The sequence below is a fragment of the Onychostoma macrolepis genome, chromosome 02, assembly GCF_012432095.1.
Source record: "Onychostoma macrolepis isolate SWU-2019 chromosome 02, ASM1243209v1, whole genome shotgun sequence".
Taxonomy (NCBI): domain Eukaryota; kingdom Metazoa; phylum Chordata; class Actinopteri; order Cypriniformes; family Cyprinidae; genus Onychostoma; species Onychostoma macrolepis.
This window is the reverse complement of record NC_081156.1, coordinates 3332859-3353672: the sequence shown is the minus strand read 5'-3', so window position 1 is coordinate 3353672 and position 20814 is coordinate 3332859. Positions and strand designations below refer to the sequence as shown.

Below are 20814 nucleotides of genomic sequence, written 5' to 3'. Positions count from 1 at the left end.
GCTGTATTGGAATAGCATGATTAAAATCAAATTACGTTTAGATCTAAATCTGAATCCTAATTCATCTGAAACTACAGTGCTTTTGTCCAGAATGCCTGTTTTTCCAAATTATTGCATTATTATTTCATTACTTACTGTTGTCTGGGTTACAAGTCGGATTATGTAAACAGAATTATGCCTTTTTCTAATCTTCAAAGATAATTTATGACTAATTAGTGTGTAAAGGTAATTTAGCTAAATCGTTTAAGTCTTCCATGTCTTATGGCTTTTTAATTAATATTGTTGGCTACCGGGAAAAACAACAGTATTTCTGTCTGAAAACTGAGTCGGACTGAACCATGAACTAAGGAAACATTTTGAATGGGTCAGACTGAGAATAATGACGAGAAATAATAATAAGAAGAAGAATCATGTGACACTGAAGACTGGAGTAATGTCTGCTGAAAATTCAGCTTTGCCATCACAGGAATAAATTACATTTTAAAATGTATTAAAATAGAAAACAGTTGATTTAAATTGTAATAATATTTCACAAGGTCTGTGGTGTTCACAGTAATTAATGAATTATCTTGCTTATTTATTTTACTGGTTGTTCAGTGAGCAAAAATAAAGTCTGCTGCAGGCATACGCAATTAGATGAGTGATTACAGGCATCCCTTATCATTGTGAAGCTGAATTGCTTGGATCCACTGGAGTGTTCTTTTAGCTTTTTTGTTGTTGTTGTTTTTGTTTTTTTGGTTGGAAGGGGGAGAAACGTCTGGTTTATTTAATATGCCAAAAAATAATTATAATAAAAATAAGCAACTTTTTTTTTTTTGTCTAAAACAATACATACAGTGGTGTGAAAAGTGTTGGCCCCCTTCCTGATTTTTAATTTTTTTGCATGTTTGTCACACGTGACATTTTTTGCATGTTTAATGTTTCAGATCATCAAACAAATTTAAATATTAATCAAAGATAACACAAGTAAAGACAACATGCAGTTTTTATTATGAAGGGAAAACAAAATCCAAACCCACATGGTCCTGTGTGAAAAAGTGTTTGCCCCCTAAACCTAATAACTGGTTGTGCCACCCTTTGCAGCAACAACTGCAATCAAGCGTTTGCGATAACTAACTGGCAATGAGTCTTTCACATCGCTGTGGAGGAATTTTGGCCCACTCATCTTTGCAGAATTGTTTTAATTCAGCCACATCGGAGGGTTTTCGAGCATGAATGGACTGTTTAAGGTCATGCCACAGCATTTCAATTGGATTTAAGTCCAGACTTTGATTTGGCCACTCCAAAACCTTAATTTAGTTTTTCTTGAGACATTCAGAGGTGGACTTGCTGCTGTGTTTTGAATCATTGTCCTGCTGCAGAACCCAAGTGCACTTGAACTTGAGGTCACAAACTGATGGCTGGACATTCTCCTTCAGGATTTTCTGATAGAGTGCAGAATTCATGGTTCCATCAATTATGGCAAGTCGTCCAGGTCCTGAAGCTGCAAAGCAGCCTCAGATCATCACACTACCACCTCCATGTTTCACTGTTGGTATGATGTTCTTTTTATCAAATGCTGTGTTGGTTTTACGCCAGATGTAACGGGACACACACCTTTTGTCGCATCAGTCCACAGAATATTTGCCCAAAAGTCTTGGGGATAATCAAGATATTTTTTGGCAAATGTGAAACGAGCCTTTGTGTTCTTTTTGGTCAGCAATGGCTTTTGCCTTGGAACTCTCCCATGGATGCTGTTTTTGCCCAGCCTCTTTCTTATTGTTGAATCATGAACACTGACCTTAATTGAGGCAAGTGAGGCCTGCAGTTCTTTAGATGTTGTTCTGGGTTCTTTTATGACCTCCTGGATGAGTTGTCTTTGTGCTCTTGGAGTAATTTTGGTAGGCCGGCCACTCCTGGGAAGGTTCACCACTGTTCCAAGTTTTCGCCATTTGTGGATAATGGCTCTGACCATGGTTTGCTGGAGTCCCAAAGCCTTAGAAATGGCTTTATAACCCTTTCCAGACTGATACATGTCAACTATTTTGTTTCTCATCTGTTTATGAATTTCTTAAGATCGCAGAATGATGTGTTGCTCTTTAAACATGCTTCACTTTGTCAGACAGGTTCTATTTAAGTGATTTCTTGATTCAACAGGTCTGGCAGTAATCAGGCCTGGGTTTGGCTCGTGAAATTTAACTCCGCTTTCTAAAATAATGTGGTTAATCGCAGTTCTTTCATGATTTAATAGGAGGGGGCAATTAATTTTTCATGTAGGGCCAGGTAGGTTTGGACAGCTTTTTTTCCCTTAATAAATGAAATCATCATTTAAAACTGTATTTTGTACTTATTTGCATTATCTTTGTGTAATATTAAAATTTATTTGATGATCTGAATCTTTTAAGTGTGACAAATATGCAAAAAATGTAAAAATCAGGAAGGGGGCCAACACTTTTTCACACCACTGTAAATCTAATTAAAAAAAAATATTTTCCCAATAGAATTTTTTCTCAGTCTAAACCAGTCAAATTAGGCTGTATCTATTATTTATATCTTGACTTAAAGGGAATAGTTCGGCAACACTTTAGATTAGGGAACACATTCACTATTAATTAAAAGTTTTCCCTCAATAAAAGTAGTTGGTAAATTTAGGTATGGGGTAGGTTTAAGGGATCTAAAATATGGTCATGCAGAATAAGGCAGAATATGTGCTTAGTAAGTACTAATAAACAGCCAATATGCCAGTAATATGCATGCTAAGGAACTAATAATGAGAATTGGTCTCTCAGAAATGAAGATTCTGTCATCATTCATTCACCCTCATGTTGTTCCAAACCTGTGTGAATAAATACATCTTTTGCCCCAATAAACTCCTAATTTACTGGTTATTAATAGTTAGTAAGGTAGTTGTTAAGTTTAGGTATGGGGTAGAATTAAGGAATATAGAATATGGCCATGCAGAATAAGGCATTACTATGGGCTTTATAAGTTCTAATAGACAGCCAATATGCTGGTAAAATGCATGTTAATAAGCAACTAGTTAATAATGAGAATTGGTCCCTAAGCTAAAATTTTACAGAGTTTCTGTCTTCTGTTGAGTACAAAGGAAGATATTCTGAAAAGATGGTAGCCACTGACTTCCATATTATAGGAAAAATACTATGGAAATCAGTGGCTACTGTCAACTGTTTGGTTACCCACATTCTTCAAAATATCTTCTTTTCTGTTCAACAGAAGCAAAGAAACTCACACATGTTTGAAATAATTGGAAGGTGAGTACATTTTCATTTTTAGGTGAACTATATAGGAATATATTCAGGATTTCCTGAAAATATACTTATCCTCAAGCCAAGATGTAAATGAATTTGTTTCTTCTTCATTCACAGATTTGGAGAAATGTAGCATTACATCACTTGCTCACTTGATCCTCTGCAGTGAATGGGTGCCGTCAGAATGAGAGTCCAAACTGCTGATAAAAACATCACAATAATCTACACAACTCCAGTCCATCAATTAATGTCTTGTGAAGTGAAAAGCTGCATTTTATGAGAAACAAATCCATCATTAAAGAGTTTTAACAATTAAAACATTGCTTCTGGTCAAAATACCAATTTTCTATCCTTAATTACGCTTCCTCCATTGAAAAAGTCCATTGGTCTCATGTTATAAACACACAGTTTGTGAATTACTTACATTACTTGTGGATTATTGTGATGTTTTAGCAGCTGTTTGGACTCACATTCTGACGGCACCCATTCACTGCAGTGGATGCATTGGCGAGCAAATGGTGAAATGCTAAGTTTCTCCAAATCTGTGAATGATAAATAAATAAACTCATCTATGTCTTGGATGTCCTGAGTGACGTATGCCAGACTTCTTCAATCATTTAGTTCGACCTAAACCCCAAAAACCAAGGGATAGAACCAAGTTCCTGGTCTACTTTTTTTTTTTCTTCTTGTTTCTTAATTGGTTTTACTCAGATGTATGTCACAGTTTGGCAGAAAAGACCTGTTACCACTGTTTCACTGTGTTTGCAGAAAACACATCAGGGGGGAAAAAAAAACTCAAATAATACTAAATAATGGTGATAGTTTTAGTTTTGTTCTTAATAACTGACATTTCATGCATACCAAAGTAGGTTAGGTCACTGGTTCATCAGCCTATGCACTGAACAAGCTGTCAAACCGGTGCTAGTGTCTAACAGTGGCTGTTGCTTTGGGAAATGGAAGCATCCTCTCTTTCCCCACCATCACAGGCTGTCATGATTCACTATACTGGCACATCTGTGGGTGAAGCAGCAGCATATGCACCTGAGGGGAGGTCTCTGTCCCCTGTCTCTCACTGTCTTACAGCTGTCATGCATGGCTGGTGTCCCTGCTCTCTTCTACCATCAGACTGCCTTGACAAGGACATGTGTCCGTTCTCTAATGCCTGGTCACCTTGCTTACTCTGCCTGAGCCTGTGACAGTATGGACTAGTTGTGTCACATCTGGAGCAATGCATGTCTGTCATGTGGAAACAACGTGCCCGGGTGCCATTAGGGATGGACCGCTTTCACTTAACCTTCTTTGACTACCAACTTTGACTTTCTTTCGTCTATGGAACAAAGAGAGGGAACTGGAGTTTTCAGGTTTCCAAAGAGTATGATACCTTGAGAGTGTTCTATAAAGGTATATTCACTGCTGGTCAAAAGTTTGGAATAATTAAGATATTATAAAAAATAATAATTTTTTTTTTTTTTTTTTTATGTTTTGAAAGAAGTCTCTAATGCTCACCAAGGCTGCAATTATTTGAAAATAACTGTTTTGTATTTTAATATTTTAAAATGTATTTTAATTCTGTGATGGCAAAGACAACTTTTTGGCAGTTTTTACTCTAGTCTTCAGTGTCACATGATCATTCAAACCATTCAAATTGTAATTTGCTTCTCAAGAAACATTTCTTATAATTATCAACGTTGAAAATGTTTTTCCAGCTGGAAACCATTATGCACTACCATTAAACATATTAGATTAAGATTAAAAAAAATAATAAATAGAAAAAATACAATAGAAAACAACACATTTAATTGATCAACAGGAAAGACATTTTTAATGTAACAAAAGCTTTCTATTTTAAATAAATGCTGTTCATTGAACTTTTACTCATTAAAGAATCCTGAAAAAGTACCACAGTTTCCACAAAAAATATTAAGCAGCAAAAACTGTTTTCAGCATTGATTATAATAAAAACCATTATTAATAACTGAGCACCAAAAGTTATTTTGTAAATTGTAATAATATTTCACAGTATTACTGTCTTTTACTGTATATTTGACACAATAATTGAAGTCTTGTTGAGCATAAGAGACTTCTTTCAAACACATTTTAAAAATCTTAACAGTTTTGTGAATCATTCTCAAAAGAATGACTCAGTCATTCCTGTAAATTGCGTATTGAAAACATTTTAATAGATAATTCCAGTCTTTTCTTCTCACGAAGCTATTGTATGGCTTCAGCAAAGCTTCAAATATAGTTTGATGGCCCCAGGTTCACTTTTTATAGTCAAGTCACATTTATTTATATAGCGCTTTATACAATACAGATTGTTTCAAAGCAGCTTTGCAGTAAAATAAACAGGAAATTATGAAACAAAAAAGCATCTCTACAGAAGACAATAGTGTCATTCAGCTCGATTTAGTCTAATGTTGATTCAATTTAGTTCAGTAACAGGGTCATTGTTGCAGAGTTCATCAGTTATGAAACAAGTTCAGTTCAACTATAGTTCAAAGACTATAGTGTCATTATTCAGCTCAAGTCAGTTCAGATGAACCCCAGCATCAAATTATAGTAAAAAAGTAGCAAGTGTAGTCTTCCAAAAATGTTTGGTCCTCCAAAAAAAAAGGTCATACTGGATTGGAACGAGTAACTGATGATAGTAAATGATGACAGAATATGCCTTTTTGGGTGAATTATCCCTTCAGGTTCCAGCATAGCAGAACATCATGTTCTCCAGTGTGCTTAAAAGCAACACAACTCTTATTTTTCCCCTCCATGAGACATCTCTCTGAGCATGACAGTAGAGGCGTTAAGACACTAAATCTTTCTGCAGCCATCCTGTTTTCCGCCTCTTTTCCTCCGCAGTCTTTGCTGCTGTATCAGAGGGCTTCCATTAGGTAAATTAAGTTTTACAGAGGAGGACGGTTTAATAGACTCCCCACTCGTCTTTACGATACGTGCCCACTCTTTACGAGATTGTATTGTAATTCAGGTTTGCCCAGGGTGATGATGTTGACTGCCTAGTGCAGGTCTCAAGTCTCAAAGTAATTAAATGTCAGGTGATGTTACGAAATGAAAAATAAATCAGGAGGTGCGGCGTGGGCATAAAGGAAATGAAAGTGTACTCTCAGTACACAGTCACCCTCTCTAGACACCTTCTGATGGTTTTTCTTATAAATTTACCAAAACTCTTTGATTAAAAGTTCATCCTGTAAAATAGTTGCAAAATTGCAGTGACGGATGTTGAATAATTTTGAGTCTCTTTAAATGATTCATTAGCTTGCATTGGCACATATTTTCTGAAATGATTCGGCGGTTATTAGTGTTGTTTGCTAAGGCAAGTATCATTACTAATGCTGATGCTTACAGTTTTCAACAAGAATCGGAAGGTGCTTTTGCACTAACAGCAATTTACAGTGGTAAATCAACAGAAAGGCATCAGTTTTCAGTGAGAGTTGCCAATTACCAGCGGCTTATGCAAGAACGACTGTTGGTGATGCAACAAAGCAGAGCTTCAGTTTAAAGTCTGCATGAACCATATGTTGCGACTGACTTTACTTCGGTATTGTGATGTATTTCAGAGTAAAACAGAATATTGAATGAATAAATCAGAGGGCAGAGCTTGATTTTAGCGCAACTCCTCACCATCTCTAACTTGAGGTAGACTGACAGTTGGAGGGGTGCGGTTTAGGTTGTTCAACCCAAGCTCAACAGAGGAATGCCATTCCAAAGGGGAAGTAAATTTTCATATTTAGATTAAAGATTATGAAGACAAACATTTGTGGATTAACTTGCGCTGATTAATTGTTCACTGCATGAATAGCAATGTGCACTAAATAAAATAGGGTCAGTTTTGATTTCATGAGGACTTTTATGGCTGTGACACATCAATCTGACGTTTGTCCATCGGCCAATGTAGGGCCATTGATAAGCCTCTGTTGGCCTATGTTTTGGCACTGTTGTCATTAGGTGAACTTCTGTCTGCGTGTTTTTTTTTTTTAAATTGAGAATGTTGAATTGGAGCTGTAGTCCGTAAGTGAAAGATCGCTCTGATTGGCTGTTCAGCTTGGTGAAAAGAGAAGAAACGGACAGAAGTAATGGAAGCATTTAAAAGACAAATTAAAGAGGGCTTCTCATAATATATCCGCTGCTCTAGTGGTGCGTTCAAAATCACATACTGTCTGAGTACTACATTTGAATTGGAAGATATGGACAAACAAATTAAAATTTTTCATATCAGTTGATATTGATAATTATCATGATAAATTTCAAATCTTTATTATCTCATTTCCATATGGTGAAATGTAATTATTCTGACTGTTTAAGTTTTATTAAAATTAACCACTGGTCTTCCATAGTAGCATACAGATCATAAGTTAAAACCACACATATAGCACCTCAATACCATGGTAAATATATACTATTTATATTTATATATAAATATTTATATATTATTTTATATATATATATATATATATATATATATATATATATATATATATATATATATATATATATATATATATATATATATATATATATATATCGTTGCCCAGCACTATATATATAGTTTCTAGGTATTTATATGAAAAACAGTAGTATACATTTAGTATAAATGCTCAAACGCTATAGTTTAATCACAAAGAAATACTGAAATTATATTCCCTTACTCCTTTAATACATTTAGCTCATGTCTACATTAATAATATCATAAAAGGGCCTTACACTGGATCTCACAGCGCTGTTTAGTGGTCGTGTGACCGAGACTCATCAGCGAGAAAACGCATCTGCTCTTGTAATCTCACGCTGCGCAGCTGTTTAAACTTTGAGCCGAGCGGATAAATGGTCAGTGTGGCATGGTTCAAATGAGTAGCACAGTTTCATTCTGCTTTTGGTGCATAAACATTATATTGAACATTTATCACATTTATCAGCAATAATGATTGTTAGCTTTTTTCGCCCAGCCCTAATTTGAACGTACTTAGTGACCGATAAAAAAGTATGTTCTGTATAATATGAATATGGGTAGTATGAATGAAATTCAGACATACTACAGCCTTCATGTTGTTACTATCATATGACCTATCAGTGTCAGTTTAATCACTTCACTGCCATTCATAAATCCTCTCCCGTGGCCTCATGGGACAGTAAAGTGTCGATCATATGCACACTTCAGAATCCGGGCGGAAGTAGTAGGTCATGCGGGTACTTTTCGCCTTCTGTTTTTCGAATGCTATGAATTCGGACATACTGTATAGTAGGGAAGTATTAGATTTCGGATACAGCGCAAGTCATTTGGTGTCTCTTTTTGAATAAAGAATACAGACTACTGCCCCCTGCTGGCATGGAGAGTTATATCTGCTCACACAGGCACAGAACACATGCTATTTGGCTGATGGATGTAGTCTTTACAGTCTGATGAAACACAACTTTTTCATGCTAAAAGGCAGGCGATGTGAGGTGGTGTTCATTTCCATCGCTTTGATTTGTCTGGGCCTTTATGTAAATGCAGTGTGATGTAGCAACAACAATAATGGAGTCGAGTAGAAACCCTACAGATTCTCTGCAACCTCCAGTGACAATAATTGTTGTCTGTGTAATTAGGCCTAAGTATTGCATCTTGTTGCGTAACTTGTCCTGCATTGTTTTTTACATGAATTACATCTTGAACTGTATGGCTTGTTGAGGAGATTCTCAATAAGGATTTGAAGGATGAATCTGAGATACTGGTATTCATCTAGATCTTGGGATCAGAATTTCATAAAGAAGGTGGGCTCTCTTGACTCAGCTAAGTAAGAAACCACCAAGCAACCACAAAAAAAATGGCCTATCTGCCACACAGCATCTAAAACCAATTCGGAACATAAGCAACCTTATTGCTGGCATTGTGGAGTTTTGCATGGGTAAACACCACTTGTAATTTCTTCTGAAAACTGTAAATTAAAAAATGTAGTTTATATTATTACTTGTCAGTATGAAACAGTGAAAAACCATTTGTTACATTGCTACTGCAATGTTTTTATTGCTGTTCCATTGCTCGAGTGCAGATGTTGTAGCTGATAGGCTCACAGTAAATAATCTAGCTGTGTTCTTGTTGCTTTTCCGTTTTGCAGTAATTCAAGTCTAGCCATTTGAACTGAGACCAAAAGTGGTTCAATGTGCCTACACTATACACATGGCTAGAACGACAGGCCATTTTGTCAACTAACAGAAAAAGCCTCATCCCAGTGGGCCGTGAATTGGCTACCCAGGCTGCTCATTGAAATACAAGAATGATTTGTCGTCTGAAATGCTGTGCCCAGCTATAGATTACCAATTGCCTCCACTCTCCAACACATAGCTGCGCTACAGTCGTTTTGTTAACCTCCGGTCCTCATTCTTCATGCAAACACTTTTCAGTTTGTTTGCTGCTTGTTCAGTGAATAGCAAAGACATTACCTGTCAGTCATCACCCCCACGTCAACCAACACATATTTAAAATGCTCGATTCGTTTTATTTGTCAGCTAACCGTATAGCGTTGCTCCAGCTAACTCCGAATGCATGTTTTTCTTTAGCGAAATATAGATACATATTATTCAGAGAGAAATTACAGGTACCACAAAAATGTAGTCCAATGGGATTTCATGGGGGTTTTCTACCACGTTCTCTTTTCTTCCCTCCATTCATTATCTGAGACAATTTGCTTTTGTTTTGGTACCTTCCACTCCAGATCACACTCGGTCTCAGTCAGTTGTTGTGTGGAATTGAGAGCTGCATACTGAATTTAATTTCAGCAGCCACTCATGTATGAAGCCGCAGACAGCCGGGCTGAAGCAGACTCTTTCGTCTGGTCCTGAGCTTTGCTGGCCTACATGAAGGCCAAAACATCATCCCACCACTCAAACTAACAGACTGTGGGCAATTGCGGAGGGGATGGCTGACGGTGGTGAGGCTTTGGCTTCTTCAGCCCACTGCATATTAATGTAGTTAGATTAAAGGGTGCTTCAATTTTTACGGAACACAAAACAAGTCGTTTGTTTAGTTTTTACCGCAGGCAAAGTTTGAAAACATTATATTTAAAAAAGGCCTTGTTTTGACTGCTGTTAATACTGTTATCTATTATGTTTTTTTTCCCCTCAGGTCTGGAAGTGGCGATATGCAAATCGAATCTTTGACGTATGTGGACCAACTTCCAGTGGCTGAAATTATTCATCAGGTAAGACTATAGTTGTTGTTGGAAAGTGTAGATGAGGAAATGGTTGGAAAACAGCATGCTGAGGGTTTAACAGTATGCTTACTGAAACCCATTATCAACTGAAATATGTATTTCATTCAAAGGAGGTGAATCCAGATCACTCACCTAAGCAACAGCTTTTGCATTTACCTCATTTCTCTTTTCATTTAATTGCTTTTTTATTAAAATAATAGCGATAACGTGATTTACTGAAGTTAATGCATACAGGTCATTTTAAGATAAAATTGTAGTAAAATGTACTCATAGTAAATATGTATGCTTCTGAAATATAGACCCCAGTGCTTATTACTCATCCCACTCGCACAGAAAAAAAAAAAAGATGAACGAAATGAACGAAAACACAGAATTTTATGTAAACCAGCAGTACTTAAATAATTTGTCAAATAATCCAGTCATACTTTATGGATTTAATCTCAGTTTATTAAATGATCTTTTTATTAATGTATTTTATTATTGAAATGAGAGTGTTGAACTTGCTTCTCTTTAAATATTGTAATCCCAGGCATAAATTTACATTTCCTGACAGAAGCCTGACTCATATTCATTTCACTCTTGGTGTGAAAGAAACATTCATATGTGTTTTGTTTCTCTTTTTTGCATCTCCTTTGGTGTGAAATGACCATTTATCATTCATTAACATTAACATTATTTTTTAACTTTGTAAATCTAGCATTTTTAAAATGTATGAATGCACATTTATATCACTATAATAGAGTTATTTTACTATAGAGATTTATTTATTTTTTACTCTGGCATTAAATTAAAGGAAACTAGTTGACAAAGCTGCAATGTGGTTTTTAATAGAGCTGCATAGGGAGTGACTATAATTTTGACATCTGCTGCCATAATCCATCTCTCTATATAATTTTCCCCTTATTTGGAAAGAAATGGAAATGCAATAATTATTGTTTTGTTTTGCAGTTGTAGAAAATATGAATGCAAAAATTATATTTGCTATATTCTCCTGTTTTTACAGCAGTTTACTTCCGAGTGTTATTTGCATTTAATTTACATCTGATTATTTATTTAATCACCATATTCTCATCCTGGCATCCGTCTACTTTCGGCGAAGTTTCTGGCCTTAGAGAGGTCTGAATTCATTTCCGGCCAAAATCCTTGCAAACCACCTTGGAATGAACCAAATGTTATAGGTGGAATATAATTGATTGTTAATTTAAACGACGATCGATCATGGAAATGATCGAAAATTGACATCCCTAGTGGAAACTGACTATTGTAGTACTTCTTCTAAATTTCTGCTTAAATCTAGGACATATTTCAGTATTGCTTTTTCTTTGATAGGCTACTTCTGAATATTTTCCAGAGTGTGATACAGGGATTGTCATATTCAGTTGTGATTGAAGGAACACCTGTCAATTTTTGATACAGTGGTTTTGCCGGCCAAACCCCAGTGGGTTTAAGAAATCATCAGGAGGGCTACAGGATATTGCTAAGGATTCAGGGCTGTCATGATTGATGATATCTAACTTGTCATAACGGAGCTTTACAGATGGCATTCATAAATATGTGAATGTTCTATTCAGTGGGGTAATGCTGGCGATATGTAGCTGGATGAGTCGACTCTAGCATTCGTTCAGTCTGCAATCTGATGATTGGACGCTCCCTCCCACTGCGTGCTGGACTCGGTTGCTGGCCTCATGCAGACTACATCAGAACCTTTGATCTCTCTATATCCATCTCTTTCTTTCCTTTCATTAATTTTTATTAGTGAGAATGTTGAGCTGAGAGTCTCTTTACTGATTCCTTTATTAAAATATTACTTCTGGACAAAATGTCCAAGCATTTGAAATGATTCCGTCTGAAGACCAAACGCTGTGATCTCATATGAACTTACTGGTGAGATATTTTTTAAACCAGTTCTTTATTTGCTGTTCTCTGTATGTCCAAACACTTCCAATTTCTCAGTTTCAGTTTCAATTTCAATTTATTAGTGATACTGGCTAAGGTAAACCCCTAACACGGTGTCCTAACCAGGTATGATGAAATGTAAGCTACTTTTTGTCCTATCCAGCTGCAACCATGAGAAACGGCAAGTAACAGGACATTTTGTTACTCGCTTAGTTTCTGTGGCGTTGTGCATGGTAGACCTGTACAGAAAATCGACATGAATTTGATGGATTTCTAACATGAAAACTGCACATGTGCAGAATCATTTTGAATATGTGACATTTACATGTTAAAATCACATGTGAACTATAGGGAAAACATGGAAAATAAATGTTGTTTTTTCTATAAGGGGATCCACCCACAGTGAAATCTTATGGGTCAAAATCATGATCCTCAGTTGAATATTAAACATCAAATATGTTTTGATTGGCTGTCATTTTGTCACTTCAAAAAATGTAGTTTGGATGGATAAAGTACTTCTGGACAAAACTTTTACATTGTCACTGTTAGTTAGGACATGATGTAAGCCTAACTGTGGTGTCGTGTAACTTTCTGCACTTTTTCTAAGCAATTTTAAGACCTGTTATAATAAAAAAAAAAAAAAAACATTACAAGGGATCAGAATGTCATAGAGATAGCAGAATTTAATGCAAATGTGCAGTGGTGTGATGCAGGAACGGTTTTGTGAAAATTGGAAAAACTGAATAAATGTAATGCTCAAAAAATAAGTGTGTGGTTTTCAGGTCAGATTCTCCTGTGGCCACTCGTCACAGATAATGAAGGTGTTTTCTTGCTCTGTTTTAGTGTTATAAGAGTGCTGAATGGACTTTTTTTATCAAACTAAAGACTCGTCACTTTGCGTCATGTGGTATAAAGACTTTCAAGAGCCCTTTAAAGTTTATTCACCCACTAATGTTTAGTGTTACGTTTAAACATTATTGCTCTTGTATTCTTAAATTAGCTATTTTAATAATTCTAAATTTAGAAATACTTAGTTAATACATAATTTCAATATTATTTCTAATTATGCCTTCTGCTGACCTAAGGGATATTCTTTTGTACTTCCCTCGATCAAGATATTCTTAAAACTTTGTGAAGACTGAAAAATACCATCATTTTTCCAACCTCTGTTCAGAACTGATTTACATGTTTAATTTGCAGTGTAGCCATAGGCCAGTTAAAATTTAATGATGACTGATACTTTAAGGTAATTCTCTGCAAGCCAACATCAGTTTAAAGTTTTCAGATATTCAGTAGTTTAAGATGTCTCTTAGATTAAAAAAGTTTAATGATCAAAGTTCAGTGAAATAACTCTTAAGATGGACATATTAAAAGAGCATTTGAGAAGAGCATATATTTAAGATAGCCAAAGCAATATACACCAAGGACATATAATTATGTTTTCAGTTTCTTTGAGACTATTGGCCGAAATTACTGAATAGTTGCATCACCTTTGCATGCAGTAACATCTGCATTATATAAACTAATCACATGCAGTCCAGTTTAACCAAGCACTATTTGTGCACCAGACATAGTTCAATTCATTTTCATTGTTTTTACCATAAATATCCCTCCTTTCTAAGTGGTGGTAATCTGACCTTTGTGAGGAATTATATTAATGTCAATTTTACAGAAATAAGTCAAATGAATAAATAAAATAAGTAAATAAATAAAATTAAGTAATTCATCAAATGATGATAAATTGAAGGAGAAGAGCATTATAACTCCATTTATATGGATACGCGGTGTGTAGTCGAGCTCACTTTCTGCCTTTTAAAGACCCATTCTTATCCCTGGAGCACAGTGGTGGAGTAATTCTGTACAGGCTCAGTAAAGTATGCCAGATACAATAATCCTCTACAACTGAGCACTCAGAAGTGACCTGCGAGATGGAGAATTGTGGCAAATTTTTAAAATTTTTTACACTGATTTATGGGTTGTGTAACTGATTTAGACTGATTTGCTCCACCGTGTGAAAAGCTTGGAATAAATTATCATTATTATTTATTATTATTATTGTTTTTTTTAAATAAGTCTCTTATCCTCATCAAAGGTATCTTTATTTGATGAAAGATAAAGTAATGTTATAAAATGTTATTTCAATTTAAAAGAACTGCTTTCTATTTTAATGTTTTAAAATATAATTTATCCTTGTGATGGCAAATCTGGATTAATCTCAACAGCCATTACTCTAGTTTTCACATGATCCACATGATCACATATTTGCTACTTTGTTATTCATTATTATTGATGCTTAGTTATTGATAATTGTTCTCATTGTTATCAATGTTGAAAACAGTTATCGTTTTTTTGGAAACCGTGATACATTTTTTGCATACAGGGGTACAGGGTGCTTTGATTAATAGAAAGTTCAAAAGAATTATATTTATTTGAAAAAAGCAGTCTTTATAGCAAATCAGAATATTATAATCATTTCTGAAAAATCATGTGATTCTGAAGACTGGAGTAATGATGCTGAAAATTCAGCTTTGAAATCACAGGAATAAATGACATTTAAAAATCTACTAAAATCAGCCGACTTGTCTTGGTGAGCACAAGAGACTTCTTTGAAAAAGATTTAAAAAAATATATATAATTATTCCAAAATTTGACCTGTCGTGTACATAATTATTTTAATGAATTGGCTGCTTAAACAGTGCAGACTGCAAATGCTAATAAACAGTTCTGTCTGCGGCCACAATTCATTATAGTCAAATCCCACAAAAAAAAATGAATTTAAAAAATATAGTCAGTGTATGAGGTCATAGCAGTGGGAACACTGGACCGTAACCTCATCTTTTCTTCCAAGAGCACTTGTTAGTCGTGCTGTCTCTTGCGTCAACCCGTCTATCTCTGGCTGAGGATGAGGTTATCCCCTTTGTGCAGTGATCGTTCTCGCTTCTAAATCAGGCTTTAAATGTCAGAGACTAATCACAGTGTACTCAGCTGAAGGTGCTTTTCTCCAAACTCAATTACTCTGCTTGTTGTGATGATTTTGCTCTGAGAATGCTTGTCTTCAGCTTTGAATGGTTATTTGTTGGCTTGACAGTTTGATGCTTCAGCGCTATGGCTTTAGGGAATCAAAGCCGAAGGAGGAGGATGCATGGCTGTACTCCTTTTGTCCTTTTTGGCTGGGTTGTGAACCAGTCAAACTGAAAATAATTTCCTCACTGAATAGCATGAGGTTTGATGGCAGAGTTTCCATTCCAGCAGAATGCAGTACAATTTCAATGCACAACGTGTGATTTATCAGAGAACTTAAAGGGACAGATAGTTCACCCAAAAATGAAAATTGGGTCATTTACTTACCCTCATGTCATTCTTTACTTGACTTATTTTCTTATGCCGAATTGTTAAAGAAGAATTTTTTTCAATGTTCACCAGTTTGTTCATGACCCAAACCTTCAAGCTTCTTGGTGTGTTCTACCAAAGTCCCTTTCAGGGAAAGTCTGTTCAATCAGCGGCCATATTTGCAACGCCTCCAGGCAGCTATTTCGACATCCAAATCCAAGTCCTATTTAAATGAATAGAGGAATCCTGAAATCTCAAAAACTGCTTGCTGAACTCACAGTTAAATTACACATTTCAAATCACCAACAAAAATCTGAAATGAACTGCCCCATAAATCTTGTTCCTTATGCTCAAATAGCGTTAGAAAAGCTTATTTTTCAGTCTAGACCAGCCAATGCGCATGTGCTGCCATAAGCGAGTCTCTGAGATATAGGCCCCTATTTTAACAATATAAGTACATGGTCTGAAGCACATGGCGCAGGTGCACTTAGGTCGTGTCCGAATCCACTTTTGCAAATTTTAATGACGGAAAAATGGTCTGCACACCAGGTGCATGGTCCAAAAGGGTTGTACCTATTCTCTTAATGAGTAATGGGTGTGTTTTGGGCGTAATGTGCAAGAAAGTAATCAAAGTCTCATCTCCCATTCCCTTTAAAATCCAGTTGCGCTTGCACCATGGCAGATTCACTAGTTACATGGCAGAATTTGCAAGATCTGCTCGTACACAAGGTTTAAGCGTACGCAATAATAATCTTTTACATTGTAATTCTTTCATTTTTAATATTTGGCATGTTTGTATGCTGCTGGGTGTCCCTGTGCGTGTAATAAGCAGAGTGTACGCGCATTGTGCATCCACTTATAGGTGCATGTTTTCTAACACGCCCTTAAAATAAATAAAAATACTGCGCCATTGACTTTAGACCAGGTTTTAGTTGGTCAACGGCGTAATCATTTTCAGGTGCCTCAGAATAGCAACGTGCCAGCAGTGTGCCTGAACACGTCTCGTTTTCAGATCAGCACACCCATGGGCGAACAGTGCATTTGCTATTTAAACATTTGCTAGCAACAGTTATTATAAACCCTTTTTTTAAGTGTCTGAAAGGTATAGTTCATCCAAAAATCTACTTATTTGAGCATGATTGTTTGGCTTGTTAGTCACGTTAGGATAAAAATACCGTAAATAAATAAATAATACTATTATTTTTAAAACATTGAGGAAAGTCATGATGGCATATGTTCTATGTACTTTGGAGTCCACATGAAACTGTAACAGAGTAAAAGGCATTCGGTTTTAACAGAACTCAAGAAAAATACAGATTCCATATGGAGCAGCTTTACAGAGGTCTTAATCTCCATGGAAACTAGTATGTATTTTACGCTGTAGTCACAATAATCATGATAGATTTGAAGCAGTTTAGCACATACAGTGGTGAAAATAGTTTTTCTCACCCTCAAAACATCATAGTGATTGGCATAATTAGTAATAATTTGTTATTGAACATTTAAATACTGCTACAGAAACATACAACTGTATTTCATTGTTTTCAACGAAATAAAATTATTTTACCATTTCTTATGCAGTTAACTTCATTCCTTAGGCCTCCGATTCTCACAAGTCTTAATTCTAATTGGTAAAACGCTGTACTCTGTGATCAAATCATTGAATTATTGATAAAACAATATGAGCACATGATTACAGTAAGTAGAAGGGTGTTATATACTGACAACAAGGTTCTGTATTGTATGTGAGTTTGCTTTGGCACAATATCATTGTTTTTCTTGCATCTTTTTCTGTGGTAGACTACACAACTCTTTGAAATAACAGATATTATTTGGCAAAGTGAAATGTAACTGCAGTGCGGCTCGGATCTGGAAGTACTTCAGAGCCTTGCAGTTATCAAAACCTGTGTCAGAGAATTGGAATCAAGAGTGCTCTGTTATTATTTTGTGTGATCTCCTACATTCTTCTAGTTCCATGTCTTTCATAGCACTCCCATTGTTCTCACATAATGAAATAAGTAAATGGACATGAAATATTGATTTGGGTGAAATTATTTATTTATATAATAAGTAAGCATGTAATAAGCAGGATCATAATAAATCTGGGTTTTCCAAACGGGGGTGGGGGGGGGGGGGGTTGTAAGGAAACTCTGCAGGAGGTTTGTGAGCTGATGAAAAGCTAATAATTAATTATATCCAGTGTAAATGATAATTCATGGAGTTGCACGATAATCACTATATAGCTTAGTGCAATTATCAAATCAAAGACTCTGATTGAATTAAACAATTGTATAGTCTGCTCTGCGTGCTTCAAAGCAAATTGCGGTACTTTGTTTATGCAAGCAGCTGGTGATCTGGTGTATTCAGCTTCTCAGTTGACAGTAAATGAAGCAAACTCCATCATGTGCTGCGAGTTTCACATGCATTTGGGAACACAACGTGTGCTAGGTTCACTTTATTTACAGATTTGCATAATTTTCAATATTTTTGTGGCATTTTCCACAGTATTCTGCCAAAATAAAAGCTTGTAATTTTGAGATATTCCAAGCTCAAGGGTTTGAATGTTTGAAAGTGAAGATATTAAGACATAAATATTAGTATTTTACTTGTAGTGTAAAATAAAAAAGTATATTATATAATATTTGATTTTATTTGTCTAACAAAAAAAGTTTGGGAGCCCCTTCTATAGAGTCAGCTGGTGCTTGTCAAATGAAACCCCCTCAGGATGATGAAAGACCCCTCCTGATCAAGCTTTCCAGGTTTGTTTTGCAATAATGACTAGCCCATCTGGCCGATGCTATGCAGTTCAGGTGATTTTAGCATGTTGTTATGAGGTGGCTGGAGTGTTCTGGGTGGTTACTTCCTGGTACAAATCAAAAGAGTCCATCCCCAAGACTCTTTGATATTCTGGTCTCTTGCGTTCCTCCTGCGGTGTCTGAAATTTTTCACCCATTTCATCAGTCGCCAGGTGAAAATGTCTGATCCCATAACTGACTATCAAAGGACTCATGATCTAAACAATTTTTAACCTGACTTTTCAAGTGGTAATAATCTCTGAATAATCTCACTCCGTCCTCCTCTTCCTCATTAGTGTGGTTCTAGTTAACTCCAGCTCAGTTCCTCGACTGCTCCCGGAGGTGGACTGAGCAGTCTGTCAGAGTCAATCCATCAGTCCGTGTTCAGCCATGTGAGAAGCCCCTTATGTGGAGTCCTCACCCTCCCGTGCCCCTCTTAGCTGTGGAGGTTAACTACCTCAGCACTCAGGACGCTCCTCCGCTGCCTTCCACCCTCAGCTGCAATGTATTATGCAAATGAAGGCCACTCATTATTGATATCTTACTGTCAGTTCGAGCAAGAGACATCATCTTGCACCATGTAAATGTGCTGAGGATATGTATGTGTATGTGTGTGTATATATTCTCTCTCTCTCTCTCTCTCTCTCTCTCTCTCTCTCTATATATATATATATATATATATATATATATATATATATACACACACATATATATATATATATATATATATATATACACACACACATATATATATATATATATATACACACACACATATATATATATATATATATATATATATATATATATACACACACACACACACACATATATATATATATATATATATATATATATATATATATATATATATATATATATATATATATATATATATATATATATATATATATATATATACACACACACACAAATTTATTTATTTACGTATTTATTTATTTATATATATGGTTTTGTTTTTGTTTTTTTTCAAATCAAAGTGTGACCAAGTCATGTGGTGCAAGCAGGATACAGAAACAGCCATTGGAAGAAAAAAAAAGACTGAAATGTTATAGAGACCAAAACTGGAACTATTGTAAACATTGTTGTTCGTTGAAATTGGGCTGAAATAAATATAAATACTAGATAAAAGAAAAAAAATAAATAAATAATAAAAATAAATAAATAAACTGAACTAAAACTGAAATCAAAATCTATGAAACCTAAATATAAAGAAAGAGAAAGAAAGAAAAGCACACAGAATTACTAATAACACAGTGAAACAAATAAAAGTTTTGTTTCACTTTTATTTTTTATGTTTCTTTTTGAAGTTTGACATCCTGTATATGAAAATCACAAAACTCAATGTTTTGTATATCAATAACACACTCATGAAAACATTTGACATTTTGGAGCTTTTCCCCATTCACTTTTATTGTATGGAAATGAGTGCCAAGTACATTCTTCAAAATATTTCCTTTTCTGTTCCACAAAACACTTTTTTTCCCCCCCTTTTTTTGTTTGGAACAACACGAGGGTGAGAAAAATAATTACAGATTTTTCCTTTTCGGCTGAATTGTTCCTTCAAATGCATATATTGCATATTTACCAAAGCGATGATGATGGGAAGGACCTTGAATGCGAGTGTGCTCAAAGGCATAAACAACATGCACTAATGTTCTGTAGTATCTTTCCTCAAAGCAAAATGTCTCATACAAAGCTCTTTCCCGGTGTTCCAGTGGCGTCTGCGAGTCAGGTTATGTGCGCTCTGGTGGTCAGCGTGTATACGTACATGCGCCTGGTTTCTAGGTCAGCGTTGAGTCTGGCCTCAGGCTGTAGCTGTATTTAGGTTGATAATGAAGGGCTGCAGTTAAACGCACTCATGTTCACCTACAGTGCAGCAAAGGCCCTCACAAGTCCCTCTATTAGAATTGGAAAAGTTAGGAGCACTTTCTTTTTAGAGGTTAAATCTTTCTTCTCAGTAAAATATTCAGTCTGCATTAGCATATAAATGCATGTCTGGTGATGCATGTTTAATGGTGGGTGATTTAAATGTATAATATTCATACACAAAGTGATGATGTAGCTATAAATGTGCAAACACTGAGTGAGGCGGATGAGTCCTGATGTTAAAGTGCATGTTTGCATACGCGAGTCTGCATATCTTTCTCTTTCTTTCTTTTCCTCTAATTTGTCTGATTAGATTTACTTTCCTTTCCTCATTTGTTCTTTCTTTCATTTTTTGCTTGCTCTTTCTTTCTCTCATGCATTGTCTTTCTTTCCTTTTTTCTTTCTTTCATTCTGTTTCCATTGAGTTTTTTTGTACATTTTTCCATTTGTTCATTTTTG

General features: G+C 35.5%; 1 protein-coding gene across 4 annotated transcripts in view; it reads left to right on the top strand.

Moving 5' to 3' along the window:
* Positions 1-20814, top strand: part of pigk (phosphatidylinositol glycan anchor biosynthesis, class K) — a 39876-nt gene that overhangs the window by 15743 nt on the left and 3319 nt on the right. For all 4 annotated transcript variants that reach the window (XR_009274296.1, XM_058798931.1, XM_058798937.1 and 1 more), the window contains exon 10: positions 10357-10432. Coding sequence is in view for 3 of the 4 variants with exons in the window: in XM_058798931.1 (XP_058654914.1) it covers positions 10357-10432 (76 nt within the window). In the remaining variant the exon portion in view is untranslated. The remainder of the gene's footprint in view (positions 1-10356; positions 10433-20814) is intronic.